This window comes from Podarcis cretensis, assembly GCF_951804945.1.
Source record: "Podarcis cretensis genome assembly, chromosome: 2".
Lineage (NCBI taxonomy): Eukaryota > Metazoa > Chordata > Lepidosauria > Squamata > Lacertidae > Podarcis > Podarcis cretensis.
Genome location: NC_137171.1, coordinates 95534085 through 95556555, shown reverse-complemented (window position 1 = coordinate 95556555; position 22471 = coordinate 95534085). Strand labels below are relative to the sequence as shown.

The 22471-nt window shown below is 40.2% G+C and overlaps 1 protein-coding gene and 1 long non-coding RNA gene across 5 annotated transcripts in view; both read left to right on the top strand.

The window, feature by feature from the left end:
* Window positions 1-22471, top strand: part of LOC307209216 — a 350788-nt gene that overhangs the window by 319329 nt on the left and 8988 nt on the right. The gene's annotated exons all lie outside the window — the stretch shown is intronic.
* CHL1 (cell adhesion molecule L1 like) overlaps window positions 1-22471 on the top strand; it is a 204882-nt gene that overhangs the window by 173423 nt on the left and 8988 nt on the right. For 3 of the 4 annotated variants that reach the window (XM_079958424.1, XM_079958422.1, XM_079958423.1), the window contains 9 exons: window positions 2070-2171; window positions 2370-2567; window positions 5662-5732; window positions 7176-7395; window positions 10936-11051; window positions 11197-11401; window positions 12221-12343; window positions 13521-13700; window positions 20996-21157. In XM_079958424.1, the coding sequence (XP_079814550.1) occupies window positions 2070-2171; window positions 2370-2567; window positions 5662-5732; window positions 7176-7395; window positions 10936-11051; window positions 11197-11401; window positions 12221-12343; window positions 13521-13700; window positions 20996-21157 (1377 nt within the window). The remainder of the gene's footprint in view (window positions 1-2069; window positions 2172-2369; window positions 2568-5661; window positions 5733-7175; window positions 7396-10935; window positions 11052-11196; window positions 11402-12220; window positions 12344-13520; window positions 13701-20995; window positions 21158-22471) is intronic. The other variant, XM_079958425.1, reaches the window with a different exon arrangement.

Sequence of the window (22471 nt, the reverse complement as noted above, 5' to 3'; positions counted from 1 at the left end):
CAAGATTTTCCATTCACTTCAGGACTGTGTAGGCTTGTTTCTGGCCTGTCTGTTTGTGTGCCCTGCTGACCTATTCTTCTGACTCCTGACTACTTTGAAATATGTACCAGGTTGCAGTTTTGCAGGCATGCCATTGGTTTAGGTTAATTCAATGGCCACATTTAAGCTGGGATAGAATCATAGAATCATAGGACTGTAAAGTTGGAAGGGACCCTGAGGATCCTCTAGTCCACCCCCCCCCCCAATGCAATGAAAGAATATGTAGCTGTCCCATACAGGGATCAAACCTGCAACCTTGGTGTTATTAGCACCACACTCTTACCAGGCTGCGCATGGGAGATTCACTAGGAAGGGACAAGGGTCGGTGAGCACCCTTAGGCAACTTTTAGGGTGAATGGCAGCTCCCAACTCCTGCCAATCAGGGCTCTGGGACCCTTGAGCAGGATATGTCTCACCTTTGGGGTAACCTCTCTCATTCAGTTGGAGTCGTAAGGTTCTAGGAGGGGTGACTTTCAAAGGCCTCCTGCCCAACTGAAGGGGCGTTTTTCAGTGCAACTCACATATTTATTGATGAATGAGCATCACATAAGAGGGGTTCGTTTTTAAACTGGATGAAATCCACTTCTTCCCCCATTTTTCCTTACACGTATTAAAATCCTCCTGGGCTGCCAGTCTCATTATGGCCCTGCAAATGCTACCCCCAACTGCGATCCTTCTTTTCCCCATACATTGTCATTTCAAATCTAACTCCCAGACAACCACACACTGCTGCCTTTTAAAAACCCTGCACTTCTATTCTTAGCCATCTATAAAAACCACATATTTATGTAGAAATCCTCCTCCAGCTCTGCCTCATTGCTTTCCTGCTACCAGGACAGTTGCTTAATAAGAATCCTGCTGCGGCTGAGACAAGAAATAGAATTTGACCTTTGTTGGGGAACGGTTCTGGCTATTGGAGCGGAAAGAAGTATCATATGCAATGCATGAGGGACAAATATTGGATGCCAGTGCCCATCCCACTAGTATTATAGAGTGGATGCCTGAAATGCGTTTTGAGCCTGGCCTTGGAAAACAACTGTATTTCTCACTGCATACGCTTTGCTCCCAAGTTTCACATGGAAATGTTTTATTCGCTCAACAGTCTTCCTGTGAAGGAAGTGGTGAATGCCAAAGCCAGCCTTTTAAGTTTGATAGGACAGACCACCTTCTGTTCTGCCCCTCCAAAATAACATAAGAAGCTGCCTTAAAGTGAGTCAGACCATTGGTCCATTGAGCTCTGCATTGTCCACACGGACTGGCAGTGACTCTCTGGGGTTTCAGACAGTGGACATGCCCAGCCCTTCCAGAAGATACCAGGGTTTGAAGCTGGGACCCTTTGCCTGTAAAGTATGTGGCCTGCCACTCAGCTAAGGCCCAGGTATTCTGCCACACAAGTATGGACTACAGATTACATAGCATTACATATTTACTACATTTTTTGCCCTTCTCTTACATGGGACTCCCAGAGCTGATCAGATCTGTACCTGTTTAGCATCTGTATGCAACAATGCTGCAATTTCAAATGGAGTAGTCAATCATTGGACCCCTATAATCTGGGTGTTTTTAATATTCCCTGTAGGATTTCCCCTCCTGTATAATTTTGCTAAAAACAACAAGTGTGCATATGTGCAAAAATCTGTGCAGATTATACTTTCTAGAGTAGCCCAATTCATGCAACAGACAAGTGTTGCTGTAGTCCTCAGAAGCCTACGCCACAATAATTGTGCCAGTCTTTAAGGTGTCAAAGAGCTCTTTGCAGGCATAGCTTTTATTCTTGTGAAATAGGTAAAGATGAAGAGTGTGGCATGCGGCTATGTCGGTACTGGGGGGGGCATAGCTGGCTGGTATGATGTTTCTCTCATGTATTCCATGAACAGATGGACAGGGTCATATGCACAGCCCTAATGTCAGAAGCAGCAGTGTGATTTCTCTGAAGGCCCCACCTGAAAATATTGCACATGTCTCTTGCTCAGAGTGAAGCGCAGCAGCCAAATGCCATTCTTCTTATGTTTCTTCCATTTCTTGTACAGATGTCCCTGACCCACCAGAAGACCTCCACCTCTCCGAAAAACAGAGCAGAAGTGTGAGGCTATCATGGAATGCTGGGAGCAGTAACAACAGCCCAATTAATGGTAAGCGGGAGTCTAGTCTTGCCACCTCACTTTTATAGAGTGACAGCAAGTTCTTGGAATTAGATCAAAACTACCCTGAAAGCTGCACTTAATTAGTTTTATTGGTGAAGGTTTTATTTGTTGCTGATCATTTCCTTCCCTTCTTTCCAGTTCGTTTCCGGGGATCTTAATTGTGTCTCCACTCCTTGTCCTTTCTAGAATCTATTGTGGAATTTGAAGAGAACCGATGGGAGCCCAGAAAGTGGCAGGAATTAATCAGGCTCCCAGGGAATGACAGTACAGTTGTCTTACCACTGTCCCCTTATGTAAATTACCAGTTCCGTGTTATATCCGTCAATGCCGTTGGGAGAAGCCAGCCTAGCGAACCGTCAGAACGATATGAAACACCACCAGCTGGTACGCTTTGCTACCTGTTTCTTGTGTTTAATTATATCATATTGAACAGGGTATACTAGCCTAGAATACACCTGATGCATATTCAGGAGCCTTTGTTTTGATTTGTGGGGGAAACAAGTTCCTAAGCTTTGTTTTGTTTCAGATTAACTTATAGGCTTGGTTGGAGGTGAGCTGCTTTCTCCTATCCCACTCGGTAATTGGTGCCAAGTCTTGACATTGTGAAGCCAGACCCTGTTGTGGATAATTATAAACATTGTTTAAAGCAGCCTTCCCCAATCTGTGTTCCTTCTGATGTGTTGGAATAAAACTTCCATCATTCCTGACTATTGACCATGTTGGCTAGGTCTGATGGGAGTTGTTGTTCAAGATGTCTTGAGGGCACCAAGTTGGGGAAGGCTGGTTTAATGTGTGTGATCCTCTCTTTTCAAAGTGTGGCTCTTAAGGAGATAACATTTTGTTGATTTATAGTTTTTTATTGAAACGTTTCCATCACACAATGCAATAAAAACAAACAAATCTAAATTTTAAGAAAAAAGCAACAGAAAAAAGAGCGAAGAAAATACAAAGCCCCCTCTCAAAGGTAGATCTTAATCCTTGTCTCACACAGAAGAGGGTGGACCCTCCCAGCTGTCACCTAGGATATTCCCTTTCTTCTTCAAGCCTTCCACCCTGGGAGATCTTTCCTTCCCTGCCTCTAGAGTACTTCACTAGCCAGCCATCACCTTCATGTGCATATAGTCTCTCTCTCTCTCTCTCTCTCTCTCTCTCTCTCTCTCTCTCTCTCTTTCCCTCCCTCCCTCCCTCCCTCCCTCCCTCCCACCCACCAAGGAGAAAAGACGAAAAAGAAGCAGAAATATAAAAATAAGAAGAGAAGCAAAAGGAAAAGAGTGTTTTATTTAACTGAGGACACAGTATTGTACATTAAAAGTGTTGGGATGCTGCCAGGGAGACGGGGGCATCAGGCAGGCCCCAAGCTGGCTCCAGCCACCGGCCGGCAGCCGGGTGATCTCCAGGTCACGGAACAGCATCAATCAATCAGCGACTCGAGCCTCAGTAGCCTTCTGAAGCTACCGAGCATGCTAATTAGCAGAGTGAATAAATCTCCACAACGGAAGTGGTGGACAGAGCCATGTGTAAGCATTATATACAGCATTTTATTCAGCAGTGGGGACAAAGGAAAAACATGTCTGCTTCCCTTCTTCTCCAGAGCAAAACAGAAATACAAAAGCAATATACAAAATGGAAGTTCCCAGCAGACTGTGCTGGAAATGTAAACAGGCATGTGACACACAACAGTCATGCCTGTCCCTTTTAAGGTGGAACGGAACTATATCCTAACAAAAAGTACAGGTAGCTGTGTTGGCCCATCAGAAACATTCCAAAATTTGTTTTAGAGCAAAATCATTATTAGCCAATCAATCTGTCACAAAATAGTGTGGCAGCTTTAGAGTTCTCAACACCTGTACACCTGTTTAGTCTCTTTAGCCGACTAAATGGTAGACAAAGGGGGGGGGGGCTGATGGTTATGCTCTGGAATTCCATTTCATTCATAGTTCCAAGATGGAATGTGGAATGAGGCATTCTTAAGGGCTATGCAGGTTTCAGGTTGTACCAAAGACTGCCAAAAACAAGACATATATGATGATTCAGCCCCAATCTTTGGGAATATAAGATCCAAGGAATAGAAGTTATTTGTACATGGCAATGCTCCATACAGGTAGGACAATCAGTAAGACAGAATTTGGAATACTTTGTACAGTTTGGGTGGCAACACCTCAGAAAAGGCTACAACTAGAAAACAAATGTACTTAAGGATTCCATTTTTAAAATATCTTCTGAGAAACTGCACAATTAACAAAACATGTAGTTAGGCTCCAAATATACTGCTTTTAAGACTCAGGCTAGCTTTCTTCTTCTTTTATGTAGACACCATGCCTTCTGGATGGGCTATTTAGCAAGATTTATAGTGAGTCTCATAGCAGCACAGGACTTTGGATAAATTTCTATTCACAACCAATTTCTCTTGGTATAACATGAAATAACTGGCTCCTGAAAATCCTTTTATAGAACAGCTGTTCTGCAAGGTTTCTTCATTTATATTCTCCTAACATTTTAAAAAAACTTTTGTCTCTGTGCCTTTCCTAGCTTTCAAACTGTGCCTCCTTCTAATGATACACCTTCTGTTTTCCTAGTCCCAATGGGCCAACTCTTTAAAATAATCCCATTAACATCTGGTGCTTTGTGAAACTACCATTTAGTTCTTATTCAATCATTTTAACCAAAATGACTGAAACCATATCCATTTTATGGTGTAGGGTTTTTGTTGTGCTTTTTACATGACAATTGATCATATTATCCAAGGGTGTCCTGGGATGAATTTATTTACTGGATGTCTGTTATAATGTAATTCTTTCATCTCAAAATGGCTCCTTAAGATAGTGGAACTCCTTGTGCTCATTCCCTCATGTGAGCCAGCAAACAAACTACAGTAGGAAGGCTCTCCATTCACTATTATTATTTCCTGGTTTTGCTGAACTGGCAAACTATGGTTAATGGCTGGACCAAAATGAAATATTAAGCGATCTTCCCATAATCTTGTTCAGAAGCTGTTAACCACAGTTTCCCAGTTTGGAAAAAAATGAGAAACTATAGTTAATGGAAGAATCACTGATCTGTTTTCTTGCAGGTGAGAGGGGGGGAGCAGAGAGACTGTGTGCATGGCCCAATGCCTTGTTCATAGCTCAGCTTATTAAACAAAAAATATAATAATTTGAATGTAGCTGATATATCCATTCTTTGAAATCCAATTTGCAAGGAGTTGTGTGTGGTTATCATAACAAGTCACAAGCCACCATAAATGGCACGGTGTGTTAAAAATGATAACTTTATTGCACAGTGAATGTAAAATTCATCTGAAGTTTTTCAGTTTATTTTGGAATAATTTACTGCTGTATAATAATCATTACTAGGAAATTCACATAATTAGCCAGCAGTTAATCAATTTACCATATAAAGTAAATGTAGACATATGAAGAATAAGGGACAAAGACTGGTTAATTAAAATACTCTTGCATTGTATTTTATTGATGCATAGCTCCAGACAAGAACCCGGAAAACATCCGAATTGAATCTTCTGAACCACATGAAATGAACATGACATGGGAGGTAATGCTCATTTAATTGAAGGTATAGACACAATTGCTATGGTCCAAGTGAAGTTACCTGGTTCATTTTTTAATAAGCCTCAGAGACACAGTGGACTTTCGGAGTGGGCATGCATAGCACTGGGCTGAATATGTGATTTAAAAGCAAAACAAAAGCAACCTTCATTGCAGCTGAAAGAAAAATTGTAGGATAGCATCTAGGAAATAGCTTTAATCTCCACCATCCTTGATTTTGCCTTTTATTCCTTACATGCCCCCTTAGCTCCTGTTTTCTAATAATTTCTTACTAATGATTCTGTTCTTGAAAACATAGAAGTAGCTAAGAAGGTCTAAAGAAAGAATTAAGTTTAATTACTGCTTTGGATTCTACCTGCCCCAGCCCTTAATAATAGTTTCAAAGGAGATTGTTTGATGAAATGCAAAATCCCTTGGGTAGAAAGGAGACTGTGAGCCCATAACATCTTCCTTTGCCTCCAGTTTTCTGTGAATTGACGCTTGGCAGTTTCCACCATATCCTCCATTTTGGCTTCCTTCATTACAAGGACTGCAAATGTAGAAATTATGCCATGTATTCATGAATGCAGGTGCCTTCTATAAATCACAACAAGCAAACTTAACTGTTTTTATTCATCCTCATTCTCTTTTTCTTTCTCCTCTTTCCCTCTGGCAAATTATTTTACCAGCTATTATTATTTATACAAGGACATCATTGGACATAGCAATTTACAGAGTAACAGAGTGGCTGGGGCAACCCAGTCAGATGGGCAGGTTACAATGTTTTTATTATTATTATTATTATTATTATTATTATTATTATTATTATTATTATTGCAAAAAGGCAGGTCCTGCCCACAAGGAACTTCCAGTATACATCTTTGACAGAGGGAAATCAGAGATGAGGAAAGATAGAAGTTTATACATATTACTGTTGTGTAAATGACTCTGAGCTAGATGAGTACCTCAGATGAGCCATAAAAATATTATTATCCAATAAGTCAATCAGATATAGTTTGGGATTTTTGTTGTCAGTTGTTTAATACTCTGTAGGGTAATCTTATGTTTTAATGGACAAATCTGCAATGGAACATTTTTTTGAAAGAACTGTCATAGTGTAAACACAGTACAAACAACACATTTTCATGTGAGCTGATTGACATGGTAAAATGTACTGCAAATTGAGAGGTAATGCCTCCAACATTAAAGTATATGATTTAATAATCAATGTGCTTTCAAGCCATCTGTTTCCCTCTCTTGCTGGCTTTTAAAAAGCCATAACGTTCTGTCCTTCACTTACCTTAAGCCTATCTTTGTGATGTTTGCCTTGCTTAAAGCAATCTTTGTGATGCACTTCTGAATTATATAGCCAACTGTTTCATAAAAGAGTGTTTCCTGTAAGCCAGCACAACAACAACAGTACCTGATTCCTTTTCTTCTTCATTTGCAGCCACTGAAGCCCATGGAGCAGAATGGACCGGGGCTGGAGTACAAAGTAAACTGGAAACAACAGGATAATGTTGAATGGGATGAAGAAACAGTGAAAAAACATTTCTTGGTATTGAAGAACACCCCCACCTTTGTACCTTATGATATCAAAGTTCAGGCAGTGAATAGCTTTGGGTCTGGCCCTGAGCCCAATATAATAACTGGCTATTCAAGCGAAGACAGTAAGTAATGTGGAAGAAAATCTTTATACAAAGAATGGTCTGTGAGTGATTTTCAAGCTGAAGGGTGAACGAGCTTAGAGTTAAGAGTTGGGAGTTAAATTATTAAAAAGATAGAAGACTGAAAAATGTGGAGATACAGAAGCTTTTTGCTTCCCAACATTTGGCAGGGAGGGGGGAAGCAACCTAAAGCACAATTTTCAAATGAAATGCAGAAAAATGTGGTCAGTTGTTTGTCTTTCATGATAACCCCATTTTGTGATTGTATGTAACACAATGTTTCTGTTACTTCAGTAACAGAATTACAGAATTACTTCAGTAACAGAATTCCAAACATTTGTTATTATGTAATTAATTCTGACTTTAAGGGGCGAGTTCGAGGAAGGCAAATTGTCACAGTCATTTTTGAGAGGTAGAAAGCTTCACATGGCAACTTTTCTCAGTTATCATCCTAAGCTTTCTTGTGAAGATTTGTCCATATGGCTAGATCCCCCCACAAAAACTTGACAAAAAGTAAGCATCTTCCTCCCAAAATTATATTGTGAAAGCTCATCCTAAATGTGTCTCAAGCATATTGATAGTTTCTTTAATGATGATGATAGTGATAATGATGATGATGATGATAAATATTTATATGTCATCCATCTCTGAATCTTACTGGGTTGCCCCAGCCACTCTGGTTGAATCCCAACAAAATGTTAAGTCACAATAAAATATCAGCCATTGAAAACTTACCTGAAGCCTTCAGATGTGTTCTAAAAGTCATTTATCTGTTTGACATCTACACACATTTACCTGGGGGTATGTCCCCACTGAACTCAGTAAGATTTACTTCTGAAAAGACATCCATAGGATAGAACAGTTAATAAATTTACAAGGATACAACCAAATTTGCTGCCCTTTACACCTAAATGACACCTTCCAGCCAAATTGCAGTCACACATAAATATCTGTATATGTTCTAGCCGAGACTTTACAATTTAATATTTAAAAAGAAGTGGCTTAGTTTAGATTTTAAACCTCCAACAGACATTTATCCCTGCCTAATCAATATTGTTCACTTGAAACTTGCAAGACATAAAATACCCATTTCCCATCTCAATATCCCAGAGTTATATTCTGTTATTACATTAGTCTATGATTTCTACATCCTCTTTCCTTCCCTCCCACTGCAGGCACCACTGTCATAAACCACTGTACAGAATTTTAATATAAGTGCACAGGAAGTCATAACCCTAATAAAATAACTGTGAGTGTACAGTAATAACACAAAGCAATTGTTTCTTGTGTAAAATATGGAAGACTGAGAACCTCTGCTCCCGTTAAGAAAATTGGACAACAGTCTTTCCAGAAGCCTTGCTGCTGTTACACTGCAATTTTTTCTCTCTTATCTTGTTTAGAGAATGGATATATATATACTTGGAAGATTATAAGCCCCCTGCTGCAGTACTAGGAATCAAATACTTCTGCAAGCAGAACTCTTTTTTTAAAAAAAAATGGGCTCACTTCAAAAAAGCAAACCAACCAAATACCTAGCTTTTAAGGATTTAAGGCTTAAGACTACAAAAAGAGGAAACCCCACAGTAGTCATTTGGGACAGGATACCTCAAAGTCCTTGATGTGACTGAAATATGCACAATCTTTTAGCATGTGGCAGCAAGTGATTGAGATGCAGACAGCAATACGTTACCGAATTGTTTAAAATCTTACGTTCGCATTTATGCCGGTACTGAGACTTCTTAGTTCAGCCAGGAAGAATAATTATTCAAGAAGGCCTGCTAAAATGCTCCCATGGTAGGGGTGGTTCTGCAGAAGGCCCCTGAGATTGTACTCAGAGGGAACTTTTCACAGCCTGCAGGCACATTTTAGAATCTGAAAATCTGAGCTAAAGGGGGGGAAATGCCAACTCTTGTAAAAATATATTTATTTTTGCTGTTAGAAAAAGTAATGGTCAAGCTAAAAATGGTGGAGCCTAATTTTCTGAACATTTTTCTCCACCCATCCCCATATTTTTTTTGAATTTGTTACAGAAGTATGAAAGGGGGCTTTATATATATGCAGGCTGTGCCAGTATCAGGGCACCCGGATGTATATTCATTGAATCATAGAATTGTAGAGTTAGAAGACACCACAATGATCATCTACTCTACAATTCAGGAATCACAGCCAACATTCATACAGCAATTAGTGTGTGTGGAAGCTCTGACTCCAGAACTCCACCTCTCATATCTGGCATTTACTGGCTCACCCCTAGAGAAATATCCTATGCACTGGAGCTGGGCAATTGGATCTGGCCAGTAGGCTAGCAGCAGGTCCTGTGGTTTGACAAGTGGGTGCCACTCACCTATCACCTGACATCAGGTGACCCATTTTCTCCACACACTCTTTGAAATTAAACCATACTGTGTGTGGCACTTTGAACCCCGGATGATCCTTGGGGCTTGCAGAGAACCATGCATAGTGTTTTGCAGCCCTGACAATCAGCTGATCATTGGGGCTTCAAAGGGTCTCTCGTGAGTCTTGCAGGCACAGATTATCAGCTGGTTATCAGGGCTCTGGGGCATTGTGCTGTGTACAAGGCTTTGCAGTTGGTCCTTTGCCAAAGCTCCCTGTTCAGCACAGTTGTGTCTTTACATGCCCTATACCTGACATCATATGTGATGCCCAAAGCAGCTTTGAGAGCCAAATAGAGAAGCTGGGTGGTCTGATTAGACTAGCAGGCCTGAGGTTCCTCACCATGGCTACATACTAATATGAGTGACTATCCTTATGTAGCCAAAAAAACACTATTTTCACTCTTCAACAGGCTTGGAGTGATTTTGCAGAAGTACAAGAAATATGTGGTATGAGGGAGGGTACTCCAGGCAGGGAACCCCCCCCCCAAAAAAAAAAAAATAGCCAAAGGTGGACAGAACCAGCTCAGTGGACACAGAATGCTGACAAACTGTTTGAAGAAATGGAAAACTGAGAGCAAAAACTGAGCAGAAGCTCATCACACTGCAACATTTTGTTGTAGGCCCCACTGATAGCTCATATAGGACAATTCTGTGTATATTTAGTCAGAAAAAAGCCCTGCCAAGTTCAAGCTGAGCCTATTCCTAGATAAGTGTGCATAAGACTGCAGGCTTTGGTGCACAAGACACAGATGGAGGCTTAGTTTAAATATGATAACATCTAAATATTACAAACAGCTTGCCTGTAGCAGGGATTTGATGGGACCTAAAAGTAGGAGGCTTTTGAGTAATCCAGAACCATCATTTTAAACTCAGATCAGTACCTGGGTTTCAAAGAGCCAAGTCAGAGAAGTGCCTTCCTCCCCAGTTGCAAATGAGGAGTTGAGGAAGATCTTACCAGGGCATTTTAAAGGAGTAGCGTGCAAAACTCTGGTTCATTAACTCTCACTCTCTTCTCTAAGTGGCCCACCAAGAGAGTTAGTTAGCTGGTCATCCTTTTAAACTCATCATGCATGCTGGCACAACTTCAAAATATACGATGCTAAGCACAACAATTAACACAACCCTGTCACCTTCCTGCCTTTCCCAGTTCCGGAAGCGGCTCCTTCCAATGTGATTGTACACGCTATCAACAGTACTCTCGCCAAAGCCATCTGGTCTACCATTCCCAAGGACAGAGTTCGTGGCCACCTCCGGGGCTACAAGGTGATTATGATTCTCCACACTACCCTCTCCCTCCCTTACTCTACGTTTCAGAGCCTCTTCTAAGGGTTTTATTTTTGGTGTGCTATGTAAGGGTCCTGGTTGTTGTCCCCTGCCTCAAATGTTCAGTTGGATCTTCCCACTACAGGTCAGCTGGTGGAAAATACGAAGCCGTTTAGATGGAAAAAGCCATCGCCAGGAGAAACGTTTCTTGACATTTAACGCAGACCGAAACGATGGAATGATTCCTGGCCTGGAGCCATTCAGTGAATACCTCTTAACTGTTTTGGCTTTTAATTCCAAAGGAGCTGGACCAGAAAGCAACACGTACAAATTCCAGACCCCCGAGGGAGGTAAATGAGGGAGGGGAAGGGAAACAGTAGTCAATGTTCCTAACTCTATTTTCTCTTGCTTCAGCTGTGTGTGGTGTGCTAGCTGTTTTCCCCATGTCTGAGTATTCTCACAGCCAGAACTATGGCATTAGCATCTTTCAATTGCTACTTATGTGTTTCTACGACCAGATTTTGTTTATAGTCTGCTTCCTGCACCCAGCTGGACATGAATGAATGTGGATGAATGATTAGCAGCTTTACATAAATAATCACTGCAATTGTGCATTCATTGGGCCTCACACAATTATTACCATTGTCTTTCATGGGAATATGTTTGGTGTCATTCTCCTGCCTTGGAAATCTCTTAAGAGCATAATGGGCATGCATCTGTCTAGATGGCCCACGTGAGTAGCTTCAGAGAATCAAAATTGCTGGTGGAATGAGTCACATTCTCTTGTTTCAGATTTCCTGGCTTTTGCATCTCCAACCAGGGGAAGTTGCACAAACACACTTCCCTGCACTGTGGGTATGGTTCTGTAGTCCTTGGGAGTTCATTGTCAATATCTGGGGTCCCCTTGTGAGTTTGTGAACTCAATCTCTTGGGTCAAATATGGTAAATTAGCTTTTAAAGGATTTATTCGGCTGTGTAAGGGAGGATGGCATGCCTAGGGAAAACAAGTCGGCTCTGAAACTTTACTTAAGGTGTTTCAAGTGGTGCAGTGTTTTAATAAAGGAGGGGGAAGAACCAAATGGAAAGATGCTGTAAGCTTATCCGAGATCAAATGGAATGATCTAGTACAAAGAAAGTGCATAATGTGTTTTTTTGGTTGTGTTTTCCAGTACCAGAAAAGCCACACTTTCTAAAGATACTAAACTTAGATAAAGACTCTGTAACACTATCATGGGGACCACCGAAGAAACCAAATGGCATTGTCACTGGATATATTTTGCAGTACCAGATAAGTAAGTACGTGAATGGTACGGTTGGATGTAGAGCTTAATAACAAGCAAATTTTGGAGACACACTGTTGTTATCCAGTGCTCAAAAAACAGAGGGGGACCCAAGCTCCTTTCTTTTGCATCATTCCCATTAATCCTGGTTTTTTGAAAGCTACAGAGGGAACAGAGCATGATTTGGCTACAAGTGGGAGGAATCACAAACTAAACAACTCTGTATGTAGTTTTAAAAAATCCATTAACAATAATTTACAGCATTTCAGCACCTTCTATTACATGAAATCTTATATAATATATACAATACCAAAATAATAATGACTCACACAATTCAGTATCTCAAAGCCAATCAGTCCAAATATTCCTGAAATAAGTCCATGAGGGAAACCTGCTATGTGTATACTTGTGCTGGTGTGGTCCCAACGGAACTCCAACAATGAGATACCTGGATTTCAATCTCTGTTTCATGAATCTTCTCCTGGTCAGCCCAAAAAGGAACTACAGAATGGCAATTCTGTGCTCCACCAAATAGGTCAGCTTCAACCTTAGAATGGCACTTTGCTCCTTTTTGTAAATTACATACAGAGTTGTTTAGTTTGTGATTTATCTCTCTGTATTAATTGGGCATACAATTGGGAGGACTCAAGGAATGGAGCTTCTGAGATTCATTAAGGACCTTCTGGCTTTTTCCCACAACTCAAGCACCACTGTTATTTTCTGGAATAGCTAGGAGGCTGAGGCTATGAAGGGTGGCTTGTGGAAAAATCATATCTGGAGCTATTGCATTTTGAACTGAGCAGAGCTGGCCCTACCACTAGGCAGAGTGAGGCAACTGAATCAGAAGGAAGGTGGCAGCAGCAGCCCCAGCAGTTCCTTCTGAGCCCCATAGCCATTCTTCATTGCCACATAGCTTCTAAGGCAGTGCTATTTTCCCATATATATTTGTTTTGGTGATACTCAGAATGAAACTGCACTAGATATTCTCCCCTCCCCCCATTTATGGAAATCAATCAACATGTCATGAAAGCTATGTATTTCATAATGTGTGCATAGAGATTTAAGTGTCTGTTTAGCTCAGTGTTCATGGATCAGGGACCTGGTCCATGAGGCATGCTTTTAACAAGTCAGTCTCCTTCCAGATGATGGTGTCTGACTGACTACTATTCTTTGCTTCTTCTTTTTCCAGTTAATGAAACTGATGACATTGGGCCCTTGCATGAAATCAATATTACTAACCCATCATCATTCAACTTCAGGCTCTCCAATCTGAGCATCAGTACAAAGTACAAGTTCTATGCAAGAGCCTGTACTGTACAAGGCTGTGGGAAACCAATCACAGAGGAAGCAGTAACAGTAAGCGAAGGCAGTAAGTTACAAATAGAGTGGTGCTGAATTTCCATTTGATGTTTTTGCATTTAAATCCTGTAGGTTTAATGCCAATGACTTTTTTTCCTGCTTTTCACCCAATTCTCAGATACAGCTAACATTTAAGGCTTCAAAGAGCAACAGAGCTCTGAATGTTGTTTAAGGATATGACAACATTACCATTTTGTTACTGTTTCACCATTACCATTCTGAAGTATTTACAAAATTGCTTCCTGTGATAATTCTCTGGAAGAAATGAATTTGCATTTTATTCAATTTGTGAGCCTTCACATTTAGAAAGACCTGGGCTTTAAGGGATTGAATATCTGAATTTTGCATTCAACTGTCTCCTGGAATGAGAGAGAATGGTATCTCAAACATTTAGAGGTGAGGAGACATTCAGTTCACCTTAAAGGTGAACCTGTCTAATGCACACTTTATGAAATAATATGTGAACTAAAACACAACCATCCTTCAAAATTCATACTTCTCTGAATTTTGCAGAGCAGTTTTTCAGTCAAGAAATGCATACAAAAATGCAAATGCTGGGTGGGGGGGAGTGTGCATCAAATTATATTATATTGGTGAAATTAAGAGACAGCCATGCATTATATTAGGGCAGCGATGGCCACACTTGGCCTTCCAGCTGTTTTGGGACTACAATTCCCATCATCCCTGACCACCGGTACTGTTAGCTAGGGATGGTGGGAGTTGCAGCCCAAAAACAGCTGGAGGGCCAAGTTTGGCCATCACTGTATTAGGGGAAACTGGTTTCCAGAAATGTGAATATTAAGGTGGAAAAGTACACAGGAAAATGTGTGTATTAGAAGGAATTCACATTAAAATAATGATAAATTTTCATGAGGTCCCTTTCTAAAAAATCACAAAGTGATGTTGAATGTGGAGAACTGAAGACTTAAAAAATGGGATACTGTGAGAAACCACAGTTGTCTTATTTGCCCATCCGTATGCAGTATGAAGCAATTCCAAGACAAACAATTGGAGTGCAGTCTAAACATTCAGTTAATCAATGGACATTAGCAAACTTCATAAATTTGTTCCAAGTTAGCTCAATGCTGAATTCACCTAACTTTGGATCAGACTGCAGCCATCAGGTATAAACTTGTGTCTTATATAATACAATGCTTGCTGCAGGCAGACCACTACTTTTACCATAGATGTGGCCCAGAGTAAAAATAAAAAAAATAAAAATCAGTTTTGAATTCTACAATCACTCCTTCATTGGTTATGCTGGAAATGTTTTTAGAATGTTGGATTATTTGATTGTTGTTAGCCGCCCTGAGCCCGGCTTCGGCTGGGGAGGGCGGGATATAAATAAAATTTATTTTTATTATTATTATGTTCAGTGGTTCACTTGCTGATCTGATAACCAAACCCCTGCTGATACAATTACCCATCTCACTCATCTAAAAAACAATCAGAAGAATGGCTTGACCAGTCCACAACTCCAGTCCTGTCACTGAAAACCAACTCAATATTAATTGGTACAATTAAGTGAGATTGGCACACCAATTTGCCAAAGGGAATGAGATAAGAAGAAGATACCTGAGCTTATCAGTGTGGATAATATGCAATAGCAGTGTTGACCGGGAAAGGTCAAATATTTTCTTGCACTTTCTTGCATTTAATAGACTCTGACTTGCAAGTGGCACAACCCATTTAGACTACAAATCAAGTCTATGGGAGGTTGGTTCCTCATGTTAACATAAATTAAACACACAGCATGAATGGCTTCTTTGAATGTCCGGTCAAATATACTCCACCCCCTTTTACAAATGATTTTGTCTGCGTCTGCCAGCCAGACCTGGCATGTTATGATCCTTACTCTACAATATTAAGTCCCACTGAAGTCAGAGGGACTTATTGCTGAGTAGACCTGCATAGGAATACACAGTTAACTGTTTTCCACTTCGCATGCTTGAGACATATGAGCTATTTGTTCTGCAGGTCAGTTCTGCAACCTCATCAATAGTTTGTCAACTTTCCTGACAAGGAAACCACCTGCTCACAGCTACTCGGTCTTATCAGAATTCACCTTCAGCTTATTGGCCCTCACCCAGCCCTCCACTGTGTCCAGGCACAGATTCAAGACTGGTTCCTATGTAAGAAGAAATACAGAACAGAAGATCAGAGGGAAAGAATAGCATAATGACGCATTCACATATAGCGTGCAATTAGCCTATCACATACACTCCATGTGTCCACACCATGTGTCAGTCAGTCAATCAATCAGTCGCCCAATAACTATGTGCAACCCCACCCCCACCCCCTAACATCAGCATCACACTCCAGAGTGGAGAATATTCACAATTTTCTACCAATCACCCCACCCAACAAGGTACAACAAACAATGTACAAATCCATCTGTTAGCCAGGTTCTCCCGTTGGTTGAATACCAACCAGATACCCCCCAATCTCACCTGGGAATATTAATTTGCACCCAGTTCACTGATTAGTGTATCTAAGGCACCTAGGGCCACCCATAATGTCAAGCAAGCGAGGAGGTTGGCACTCTCAGCCTAGTAGGGCTGCACCTCTCTATGCCACAGTGTACTCTTTTAAAGCTTGCTATGCTTGAACTTGCTCAGTGTCCCGATACTCCATCTCTCCTCTTCCTCCCATGTAATGCAGATTAACCTAGCCTGTGAGGCACTTGGGAGCTAGGAGTGGGGAGGAATTCAATACCCGTCTCTCTTCCCCCTCAAAGACAGCTTAATTGTTTCCTTCCAGGGGATCTGCAGCAGGTCTCCTCAAATCCCATGGTCCCTTGAGTTCTTAGAAAATGCTAGGAGTGAAGAAATACGACTTAACAGTTTTTTGTCACGTAGGCAGATTCAGGTAGTCAGAGCTTCCTCTACGTGATGTACACAGCCTGTCCCTCGAGATGCATTTGCGTGGAGGTCTTAAATTGTTATTTGGGACAAACACAGTGGCAATTTTCATGATCATGGCAACACCTATTTCTAATGCTGCAATCACAGCAATTGTTTCTGGCTGGATGCAGCTGTATCTGTGAATGGCTCAGATCATATACAATATTCATAGCAATGATGTATCTGCTAAGAGAGCTTGCATGGAGGAAGTTCTGAATGCCTGAAGCAACTATCAAAAGCTATCTTTTGTTCAGAATGAGATATCCCAGAGTTAGCCGGGAGGTAGTTCTACTTGCACAGCAGATCACTACGGTTTTAATAGTCATTCTTTAGAGGCAAATTTCACCAAGACTGTCTTAACTTTCCATTTGTCATGTGAAGTTGTTGATCAGAGACCAGCTGTCCAACATTTTGTGATAAGTGTGTTGAACAGCAGACACATATACTATGGGGAAAATTGTATAATAGCTCATCTTTGGGGAAGGTTTAGCTCATTTTCCCTACAGTATCATAAGTTCTCATAAATCTCCAAACCCGAGAGAAATCTTCTGAAATTGCAGTCAGGTGTTTAAGGGTCATGTGCTTCCCTTTGTTTAAGGTTCATGTTCTCCCCTTGGTACAGCAGAAAAATGAGGAATGGTGTTGGTTGGTTTATTTTATTATTGCTTCTATCTTTCTGTATATTAAAAATACATTTAAGCTGGCCGCTTTCGGTTTTCTAAAGCAAATGCCTCTAGCTCAGTGACCTTTCAATTTATTGACCATAAATATGTCCTTACCAATGTGTTTTTGCTTTTTATTTTTCAGGTTTCTCCATTTCTTTTCCTCTTCTACCTACAAATGCCTACCCAATTATCAATAATTTCTCTTGTGTAGTCATTGTGTGCCTATTGTATAATGAATAACTCACTTATTTGGGAGGGTATAGATGCTCAGCTCTTCCTCAGTGGACTTCTGCATTAAAAAATCTTAAGACCTCCCAGAGAACAAGTGGTTGAATCTCAGTATAGAAGTCTTCTGGAGGGCAATCCTGAAATCTGGCAAATTACCTGGATGTTTGGTAGATGTCTTTAAGATTCAAGGCTTCCCTGGCATCCAATCTCATAACATCCACTGCCCTTTTCCTCTCGGATGGATAGGAGGAAGATACACTATCCATTTCAGCCCTTTCATGCCTACTTCAGACAGTTGGACTCCAAAATGTCTCTTTAAAAATCCCCTTCCCCTATCAAACAGCTGGTGAATTCCAGTGTTCAGCGTGATTTGTAGGCCAGGAAACCAGCAAGGCTTCAGTGGAAATGAAGCCCCAGAAACAGTGCCAGATTTACGTATAAGTTAACAAGCTATAGCTTAGGGCCCCACTCTTTTGGGGGCCCCTAAAAAATTTAAAGGAAAAAAACTGGATGTACATTTCCAAAATATAAGATAAAAATAAAATAAAACCTACATACAGCAACAGTGTTTTGTGTTGTGTAGGCTTCTATAATGTAAGTAATGGGGCCCACCTGCTAGCCTGCTCCCTAAAATATCACTGATTTGCTCATTTCTATATCAATTACTTTGATAAAATACACATTTTGTTATGTGCAAATGGCTTTAGATACCTATTAGGTCCATAAATTACCACATAGGATATATTCAACCCAAAAAAAACCAGTGACAATTTGTTGTTGACAAAGGACAGCTGGACATATAAAGGGCCCTATTACCCTCAGTACCTTAGGTCCTCATCAAACCTAAATCCGGCCCTGCCTAGAAGTGTATTAAGGACAGAATTTGCAATGGAGAACTCTCTTCTACAGCCATAAGGTTCTTGACTAGTGGCTACCGTCCAGAAGATCATAAGCACCACAGCTAATTAGTGGAATGGCAGGTTCTGATCTTAGAAAAGAGACATGTGATCCTTTTGATTTTCTCTTGGCTCCTTTGCATAGTGATGCCCATGCACTGCTGTCTTTTAAATCACAGCCTTAACCACTGATTTATTACTATCATGATAGAATTTCCAACCTGCAACAAATATCTCTGAAAGGTCACATATCCAAATAGAATGTAGGTGTAAAATTACCACCATACTTATTCTACAAATTAGAGTCTCTTGCTACTTTTCCTTTCAGTTTTTAATCTCACGGAGCTGACATTTTCAAGTGTTTTGCATCATTCATTATGACAGAAATTGACACAACAGAGTTTATTTTTTGCCTTGTTGCCTTTTAGACAGCATTTCTATTAAGTGTACCATTTAGACTTTGAGTTGGGGGGGGGGACATAATTAAAATATGACTTGTAATGACCTGCTGCTTAATTTGTGGTTTGATTAGAAAATGTAGTTTCAACTTTACAGAATTCATTTAGCAAAATCTACTCTGCTAGATAGTTTTAATTATGTTAAAACCCTTCGCATCAAATTTTGGTTAATGTGCCGATCAACATGTTCACTCTCTCTGTGGTGGTATAATAATTAAAGCAGTGATTGTAATTGATGGATTGTTGTCTTGGAGAAACATATCATATTCTGCTCTCTTTGACTATGCCCACAGTGTTCTTAATCTTTTCTTTTTTCCTTCAGTTGTCTTCTGAGTGTTAATCTCTCAAAGCTTCTGTTTGCTTGCTTTGTAGTTTCAGAACTAATGATCATAACTTCAGCACCAGACAGGCATATAGTCCAAGAGTTTCCAAGCTCCATATTATGTGACTTAATAAACACCAAATATCTTGTTCATAGTGGGACCTAGAATGATAAATTACATCCAGCAAATTAAGCCACTGAAGTCCTTGTTTAGAAAAAGTGCAAAAGAATCAGCGCTGTCTAATTTATTTTATATGCTGCTACATATTCATAAAATATATAAGAGCAATTTACAACAGCAGCTTATAAGACCATGCAGTGAAAACCACATTAAAAAATAAGAAGTTTAAGAAGTTAGTTGGGTTTAGATTGCTGAGAATGTATTGAGGTTGCCTTGGGCAAGTCAACACTTCTTGGCTCATTTTAAATAGGATTACATCTCTGTTTGGGACCAACTTCTCACATCTAATCCTTCCTTGATAAATAAAATAATCTACGTCATTATGCCACTACCTAATTAAAGTACATCTCAAGGTTGCTGCTGGGAGTTGAAGGAAGCACATAGAAACATTTGCAACTTTCTGACAGTTCATATTCTGTCATTTTGAAAGTAGAGGTAGGTCAGCACATTAAAAAAAAATCTTATGGATCAATTATTTTAGCTATCCTATTTCACAGTCAAAGTATTCTGTATTTTAACAGATTTTTATTAATGAGCATATGGCCATGTTCAGATTTAGGCTAGTAGTGATTGTGGGTTTTTAAAGAGCAACAAACCATTATCTCTGTTTTGCACATAGTGGGAACCCAAGTCTTCTTGGTTTGTGTATCTGACTCACACAAGTGGAAGAGTGAGAATAGAATGATCAAAGAGTGTGCACTTATACACCACTTGTTCACAGTAAACTAGGAAGTCTCATTACATGCCAATCATAAGATAAATTGAATCTGACCAAATAGCCCTATTCCACTGACATTTAAACCTGAAACTCAATGGAATTTAAGTTAAATCAAGAAGACAAAATTCACTTTTCATGCAAGGAATCCACACTGAGGTGTGACTTTAGGCTTCATATTAGGTCAGGCATAGGCAAACTCGGCCCTCCAGATGTTTTGGGACTACAACTCCCATCATCCCTAGCTAACAAGACCAGTGGTCAGGGATGATGGGAGTTGTAGTCCCAAAACATCTGGAGGGCCAGGTTTGCCTATGCCTGTGTTAGGTAGATTCTGTTTATACTGTTTTGTGATGCTCAGAAACAAAGCTCAATGAGAACAGAGCAGTTAGCAGCAGATGTTAGGGGGAAAGTGTTCCAGCCTTTCTTAACAGATATAGATTTAAATATAAATGTTATCATATAAAAATGATTTATGTGATATTAACATTATTTATGTGAATATAAAGATTACCTAGAAATAGAAAAGTATTACTATATTTCAAATACTGGCATTTATATTCAGTGTTCTCCAGAATACTTTTAATTAAGGCAAAACACCTAATAGCCTAAATGAGCAGGTCTTGTTCAAAATTTTAATTAATATGTTATCTAAGGTAGATGTAAACCTCATTAGGTTATACTGTCAGTGTTAACTTCTCTATACGTTTTGTGTTACATTATACATTGCAATATATACAACATACCGGTAGTTCTTTTAATTTGAATCCTAAACGATCCCCAAGGGAAACACTGATGATGTTCACATAATCACTTACCTAATCCTTGGAAGGGAATAGCTAAACATGTTCATATTTACCTGTATTGATTTTGTAACTGTGCCTTCCAAGGCCCTAACCCAATTCACATATTTTACTTAACTCTGTACATTTCGTAGGTAAAGCTGTCGGGAAGATTTCTGAAGCAGTAAATCCCACCCCAAAGACTCAGCCTCTTGAGGCACTTGAGCCTGGAACTGCACATACAGTTCGACTAGTAACTAAGAATTGGGTTGATAATAATAGCATTTCTGCAGATGTAATAGACGCCAGGGGGAGAGGTGAGAATTTTCTAAGGCCTCTAATATGGCCATTATTTTTGTAAAGCAAAGTTTAGCAATATAATTGCAAATTGCTTCAGATAGAGAGCATTATATAAACACGTTTGGAGAATACAGGCCCACTGCCAACAGTCTCATTGAGATTTCTACCATCGACATCAACAGAAGCAACGCTCACTCAACTCACAATTCTCAAGCCACTCTCTGTTGAGGAATTTCAGGCCGGGCCTGGGCCATAAAGGCTTCTGCTGATGGAACCAGAGATCAAGCAGTGAGTCAATTCCATTTGTGAGCTGCTTCCTTCTTCAGGAGGACCTTGAGTCATGGCAGGCAGCTATGTAAGGCCAGGCATACAGAAATATTGCCGAGACTATAGAGGAGGTGACATTTTAGTAGTCAATACCTTTTTGTCTTGTGGGTGGTTATTCATATCACATCTTTGCATTAGGCAGATAAAGTTTGTAAATGGTTTTATCTGTGACTAGAATCATCCTACTCTACTGGTGGTGATGCAGCAAAGAGAAGAGCAATGCTATATTAAATTGGGGGGGGGGGGAGATTTAAGTGGTGGATGACCCACCATTGCCAAAGCCCTGCCATCTCACCTTCTGCTACAGTGTAAAGGGCTTGCATCTTTTTGCATGCATTTAAAAAAACACCAAAATCCCTCACATTGAAACCAATAAGAGATCAGTTAATTATAACTGTGTCAGTCTGGTATTATTATTATTATTATTATTATTATTATTATTATTATTAAATAAATTTGTATACACATAGACCTCAGGGCGGTTCACAACACAAGGCGCTCAGTTAAGGGGCTCAGTCAATTGGCATATATGAAAAACAAAGAGAGCTGGATCCAGCAGATTCAAGGCCATGCACAGAATGCCATCTTTTGCCCCCTAACACTGATGGAACACTGAAGGCAGTACATCACAGCCTACAGACTTTTCTGCAGTCACTCTTGGAAAGTCTCCCATATGGGCAGCAAGCAGAGTTCCACCTCGTCAATGGAATCACTCTTCTGTCCAGTTCAAACACCATTCAGTTAGCTTTATGCAGAGGTTAAGGGTAGTCTCCTTGCTTTTGTAGCTTTCCCTAAGCTCAATCTCCCATAAAACTCACTTGTACCAGTGTAGGTGAGTCCGGCGCTGGCTGATTTCCATTTGTACTCCAGAGTGAGTGGCTTGAGAATTACAGTCTAGATTTAAAATGCCGCTCCGCACATTGCATTGCCAAGAAGGGTGAAAGTGAAATGATTTTTAAAATGTTGAATGTGTATTATCTACAGACTTTAGCTGCTATGCCCAA